Source organism: Thamnophis elegans, chromosome 1 (assembly GCF_009769535.1).
Source record: "Thamnophis elegans isolate rThaEle1 chromosome 1, rThaEle1.pri, whole genome shotgun sequence".
NCBI classification, from domain to species: domain Eukaryota; kingdom Metazoa; phylum Chordata; class Lepidosauria; order Squamata; family Colubridae; genus Thamnophis; species Thamnophis elegans.
In genome coordinates this window covers 24,230,839-24,237,879 of record NC_045541.1, presented here as the reverse complement: position 1 = coordinate 24,237,879, position 7,041 = coordinate 24,230,839, and the positions used below count along the sequence as shown (strand labels likewise).

The window sequence follows — 7,041 nt, the reverse complement described above, 5'->3', positions numbered from 1 at the left end:
AGTGAACTGCACAATCCACAATCTCCAAACACATTAACTTTGCTAAGCCGTCCTAATCAACTGATTGCAAAAGAAGGCTTTCTCTTAAGATACAATTGTAGCTGCCCCACAACGCCACTTTCTGTATCACACACACGTCTTAAACTTCTGTAATCAGCATCCACCAGGTGCCATATCGCATTCAGCACACCCCATTCAGTCAATACAGACATCCCCAAACACACAGAGGCTGGTTTTGTCAAATGTTTTATTGAGTGTAGACATCTGGAGTACTGTAAAACATGCATTATCTGTAGATTCAAAAAGGAGCAAGCCCCATTGTCCTCACTGTCAAACATGTCAGGCTTGGCATATATGATGGAGATTAATGAAGTATCAAGAGAGTAATATGATTCCTGGGAAGCTCCTGCAATTCGGAGTAGTCTTAATCACTTGAAATGCAGAGCTGTTCACATTTAAGTGAACTTGTACGTTCACTGGAGGTGTCATGATTTAATTCAAAACAAACACTAGGGATTTGATATGGGGGGATTCTTCATTGTTAGAAATACACTTCGCATCTTTCCCGCCCCCACACGATATCCCCATCTAAATAAAAACTCATATGCTTTTTTTAAGTAATAGAATTTAATTCTGAATAATGAACAGATTGAATAGTTATTTTTTCTTCGGCTGCTGAGGTGTGTTAAACTTAAAGAAGATAATATCTCCATCTTCAACGACCGTAATTTCGGCCTTGTTGTCTGTATTTCCAGCAGCCTAGGAGACATAGAAAAACAGATGATGGTATTAAAACTGTGCCTGTTTAAAGAACCAATAATACTATTTTTAAAAACAATACGTGTTCTCAGTACAATTCATAAATTCATTGTTGTAAGCTGCCTGAGTCCCCTCAGGGAAAAGGGCGGCATATAAATGCTCATTAAATCTAAAAATCTAAAAATAAATGTTTGGTAAACTTTAAACTTCTTGATCTGAGCAAAATTGGATTGGCATTAATAATCACTATTTATTCACTGCTATGAAGTTAACGTACAAGTAAATGGTAACCAGGATTAGGAATTAGGAAGAACATTTAAAGAACCACAGTGTGTCACAAAAGAAAATCTCAAAGGATAGAGGCATGGAAAGAAAACTTAACAAGAGTGATGGGATGCATTGATTAAGTTTGGCCAAGAGAAGGCAAGACTCCATATTTTTAGGCATCTGAAGGACTGTCATATAGAATATTGGGCAGAAACATTCAGGGAATGGGACAAAACAACAAAGAATGCGTTTAAATTTCAAGGAAGCAGATTTTGGTAGGTCTTTGGGGAAAATGTCCTAGCTGTAATAGCTGTTCAGCAATGAATATACCATAATGGAAGTTGGTGATTACTTCTTTATGGGACAAATTTAAATAAAGGCTGGGTCTGTCTGAGATGCTGTACTAGTGGATTCCTGTAATGGACAGTGGGTTGGACTAATAGTCATTCAGATACCTTCCAACATTTACAATTTTTATTTTTTAAGACCCAACACTGTATAGTATGAGAATAACAAAATTTAGAAAGTCATTTTAGAAAGACATTTATTTTGTTCTAGCTCCATCAATGAAGCTCTATACAATCTAGTAACTATAAACACTTCTTTTTCTAAATATGCACATTATGTCAATCACAGTAGCTGGGTTCAGGGAACTATGGTAGGAATTACAAGAGAAAATGGCTGTGTTCTGTTTTGTGATATACTTATAAATATGATCATAATGTACACAAAAGAAGAGGGGGAAAAAGGCTGCATTATATACTGTAAATGCTAGGGAGCCATAAAAGGATTCTGAGAATTAGCTTGTCCATGTTATAATACGTAAGATCTCCTATAGATGTCAAGTAAACTTTTGTCATAAAAAACTTTTTTTACTTCACAATCCAAGGTAGAAAAGTAAAATATACAGGTTAAAAATCACCCCCTTGGCCTCACCTAAACAGTGCAGCATCCAAATGAAGCAAATGATCCTTATCTTTACTCAAGTTTCTAGTGCTCAAAACAATTGAATGAACAGAAAGAACCAGAAAGTGAAAAATGACAGAGAAAAACTGTCCTAAGTAGATGTAAGCAAGGGAGTCAAAAGTAATGCTAACACTTAATATTTCCATAAAGTACAGGGCAGATTTAAGAAGAGAAAAGAAGAATAAATATTTCAGCATAATACATTTAGAAAGTGCAAACAGACCCTAGTTTTTATGTTGTAACTAGCATTCAGAAAGAATTGGATGTTACACAAATAAATCACACCATTCTGAAAAATATACTCTTAGAATATATATATTTCTTAGAAGTTAATTTGTTATATAGGACTGATAGATCTGCTCTGCATGACCAATTTCAGAGAAAATAGGAACCAGGCTGATTCAGATAAGGATGGAATGCAAGGCTGTGTGATGAACTAATTTTTATTTTTATTATTAAGGTTGTGTTCACTTGGAAATGATTTACAAGAAGCACTTCAATTAATAATGAAGTACACATATAGCACCTCTCTGCTATTCATTGAGGCATCCAACTTTTAAAAGTCTGCTGTTTGAGCAGTCAGCTCACCGACATTAAACTCTTAAAGCAGCCACAACTTTCTCAGGTTTGTGAAAAGGCCAAAAAAAATGTAAAATTGCTTTAAATAATAGCAGAGTGTTCATACAGGTTCTGAAGCACTCCTTCCAAATCATTTGTGGAGTTGTGTACAGCCCCATTCTCTACAAAAATAGCCCCAGGAAGATGGCAACCAACGTCTACAATTCAATTTTCAAAGGCACTTTTAAGATAATTTATGGAAAGGCATTGATTATGCAGTTTATTAAGCAGCTAGGATAGATGTGGTATTACTAGCATTCAGAGTGTATTTTAACAACAGTACCTTCACCATATCAGCTCTTTTCCATACAACAGTGAAATGGATTATAAGAACAGTCTGACATGCTCTCACATTGTATTTTGAGCACACATTAAGCTTCACTGGATTTCTTTTCATTTATATAATTAAATCAAAACGGATAGCAGTATTGCAATGTAAAACATGCATGCTTTCCAGAATGTGTTTAATACTCATTTTTTCTGCCACTTTACATTACAGTTTGGTATAGCACTCTTGGGCAGTCCTTGATGCTTCATCCAAGGTTTCTTATAGATTTTCAGGATTGTGTCGCTTCTTTCTTTAGCACATTCCTTGACTTCCTTTTTCCTACTTCATTTCTGACATCATTTGCATTTCAATCCATAGGATGCTTAAAATGGGCCATCTCAACTTTCTGAGATAGCAGTCAATGGGAAAAGGTAGCTAGTCTGGATGAATAAGACCCTTGCACAAGTAGCCCAGAGAAGGAGGTAATATATTCATGGTGATCCATGCGCTACTATGCCAATCCTTTTCTTTCTTTTATATGTGGTTAAGAGGAAGGGACAAGAGAAAGGAATAACTGCTGCCATCTTTGACAATTTAGTACTCTTCCAAATTCTGGGTTGTGTAATCTCAATATGTCTTGCATATTGAGGAAAGCTGAACTAGTGGAAGGAGTGATGAGTAAAACAGAAAAGCAGCGGCAACTGGATTTCGTGGGCATCCAGCTTTGGAACTAAGTTGCCGGCCAGCAAATGGTATCATTTATGTGGTAGAAAGACTGGGTGATACTTGCTTAATGTGCCGCATTCTCAGAATAGTCTGTTTCATTCATTCAAAGTGGCCAAATGCATTGTTTCCACAAAGTGGGCATAATCACTTTTAATTAAATACATTCTGACATAGTACTACAATATTATGTATTTTAGCTACCAGTTCACAATTAATTAAAAGAGACTGTGTTCCTTTAAATTCCCTAGACGCCATTTAATCCATTTTCAGTGCTATCAGAAACACTGGCTGGGGGAAAAAAAATCAATACCCATTTGTGAATCTTGAGTATGTATTAAACAAGACACGTCTAACCAGTTCATTTGCACTTGAAAGCAGCCATCTGTAGAAGCCAGCTTTGCCTAAGCAGATATGATTGCTAATAATGTGATATCCCTGTAGACTACAAAGCCCACACAGAGCTATTCAGTGTATAGTTCACAGCACTGGCATTAAATTAGTTATGCCGTACTAGGGTTAAGAGACATATAAAATAAAGTTAAAAATTATCTGATTTATAACACAGAGAGTAGCCATAGCTGTCTCAACAAACCTGGAAATCCCAAAAAGTAGCTTAAGAGTATAAATAAAAATAACTAGCATATTGCTTATGTTATTAATTGGTTCCAAAATTCAGTCCATGCAATGCTTGGTTTTTCTAACGCCATAATTGCTTAGAACTTTGTATTTCTATGAAAAGTAAGGTGCTCTATTTTTGCATATCGGCTTCAATATTACAATACTCAGGTTGTCTAGGCATTAAAATTAAAGCATCTAGAAGAAATACAGTATATAAATGTTTGATTAGCACAATAGAGCTTATACACAATGTGATATTCATATCTCGTTGAATGTCTGCTCTTGGTATTGTGTATGCTTTGACAAATGAATGAGCATTTTTTGCCTAAAGAAAAAAAATACAAGATTTGGTTATTGTTTATTTGTTTCTTCTTCCCAAGAAGGAATACATGCCAGCACAAACCAACTAGGAGATTCTTCCCCCCTCCCTCTCCCCCCCTCTCACACACACACACTTCTTTGCACACCACACTTCGTGGGGTTCAAACAGACCTATTAAAACCCTGCTGCTCAATACAATCTTCTTTAGCGATACAGCTGAGAATAACCTACATTTGAAATTGCATTATTGCATACTATACAAGCTATCAAGTAGAAGACAATAAGATACAATTTTGAAAAAACCCTTTTAATGCATTTCGGCAGCACGCTCTGAATATTGGACTACGTTAAATTTAACTCCTTTACAATCCTATGAAACAAAAAGACAGCACGATGGCTGGCTAAGGACTGAATTCCTGCTTCTTCAGATTTCCAACACCCAGAAACAAGGCTCTCCGGAAAAGAGGAACTCCAATTTCAGTTCAGGCTTTGAGATCCTTTCTTGACAGATTTAATGCAAATCTAAATCTGAGTGAGCTGGCTGTGATCTAATTGCAAAACAGGGAACTCTGTTGTAGGGCATAACTCTGGGCATCTAATCTGCCTCTGCCCTCTAGCGTTTAGAAATAAGATCAAACTCCCCATCTTCATTAAGTCAAAGCCCCCATCCATCTATTAGAATAAAACCGTTTCATTAATTTCTGAAGCACTAATAATAAAATCACAACTCAATGATTCCAGTCAGAAAATCCTGATACTGTTCTAATATAAATTTATGATTTTAAGAGGAGATAGGTTTTCTTAAATCTATAAACAGGTGAATAATTGTACAGTTAAGTGCACAATAAGGCATTTTCTTCAAATGTTTGCCATTTTGTCATGCCACACCCCCAAAACAGCCTCATTTTTTTAAAAAAAGGATGAATGGCTGCTGTGTGTTATATTTCTGAAATAATCTAAAAATGGCATATCGTTCTTTCATATAATTATCTTTAATCAGTACAGTCAGCAGTGCTAGACAGTACTACTGCCAACATAAAATTTTAATTTTGTGCTGGCTCATAATTGCTCACATTTGTACAATAATTGTTACACCTTAAAACAGCATTTTCCAGTACATCTGTTTTCTTTGCCAAAATGTAAAGCAACAATAGATTTGATCTCTATTATTAGAACTGACTGTCAGATGCACTTTCAGTAAGTGAAGTCTTGTAATAAGAGAGATTTGGGAAGGAAAGCTTACCTTGACAGCCACTTCTGAGCCTCCTTCTTTAAAATCTTCAAATTTCATTACTTCAGCCATAATGAATCCCTTTTCAAAATCAGTGTGAATCTTTCCAGCTGCCTGAGGAGCCTTGGTCCCTTTCTGTCAAATCAAGACAAAATTAATTGTGTTTAGGAAAATTGATTGTACAACAGAGATGTCTATATTGTGCAATGTTTTCAATATCTTCTGAAACTTAGTTGCAATCAGTTAAAAGGTCAAGAAACGAAATGATTAATTTTTAATACTGATGGACATTACTACAAGAAATAAACAAGTATTAAATAATGTCTCGCTATTTCATTCCCACACATACCAACAACTGTTTTGATTTTGGACATAGTGTATTTGAACAGAAATCTAATCTTCACAGTAAAAAGAAATAAGCAAAGACAATAATGTTTAAAACTGTACAGGTTTAGTCTTGGGTAAAATTTTTATAATTTCTGTGGAATTCAATAAAAATAACATGAGACCAACTCTAAATCCTCCCAAACAGGTATATACATATATAGTATGTACAACAAAAGCTGCAGCAAATGTATGTTTGAAAGACATAAATTGCATATTTACAAAACAACGCAACCACCATAAACAATCCACAACCACTTATACACATGCAAATGATTCAGACACATTTAAATGATGAAGAATGCATTAGAATTGCTTCGTGGGCTGATCTGCATGAGGAGCCTCTATTCTCTGCGCACACAGTCACACACAGTCACGGAAAGGAATTTGAGAAATAAGGGTGACCTAAAGGCTGCTTAACAAACCATGTTAAAGTGCTAAGAAGTCTGACATTGCAAAGCACAGTTTTTATAATAAAAGATGTATTGGGTTAATATGGCTACTCACTGATGCTTCTCTGACTAAATATCTCAGCACATTAAATCACAGATACTTACAATCCGTCTTAAGGTAAACCAGCTTTCAGATTTCTAGGGAGGGGAAGAACCTGCTCCTGAGTGCAGAAAGAGCTTTGAAGTCACTATTCTGAGCTTAGCCCAAGTGTGATAGGAAACTAAACACACTTTCAAAAATTCAGCATACTGTTGAAGGGGCTAGGCATCTGTAGCGTTTATTTTAAAATGAGGCTGACTGAAGACTGCACAGCCCGAGATCAATTATTCTGAGACGATATAAAAGCAGTGCCAATAATATCTTGTATGGCTAAAATAATTGAAGCAAGAACAGATTAAGGGAGAAAAATGTTGCGTTTGCTACCTTGAAA

At 35.6% G+C, this 7,041-nt stretch overlaps 1 protein-coding gene across 2 annotated transcripts in view; it reads right to left on the bottom strand.

Moving 5' to 3' along the window:
• Window positions 1-608: 608 nt before the first annotated feature.
• OLA1 (Obg like ATPase 1) overlaps window positions 609-7,041 on the bottom strand; it is a 104,561-nt gene continuing 98,128 nt past the window's right edge. For both annotated transcript variants that reach the window (XM_032224682.1, XM_032224673.1), the window contains exons 10-11: window positions 5,787-5,909; window positions 609-759 (exon numbers count right to left, since the gene is read on the bottom strand). In XM_032224682.1, the coding sequence (XP_032080573.1) occupies window positions 658-759; window positions 5,787-5,909 (225 nt within the window). In that variant the 3' untranslated portion in view covers window positions 609-657. The remainder of the gene's footprint in view (window positions 760-5,786; window positions 5,910-7,041) is intronic.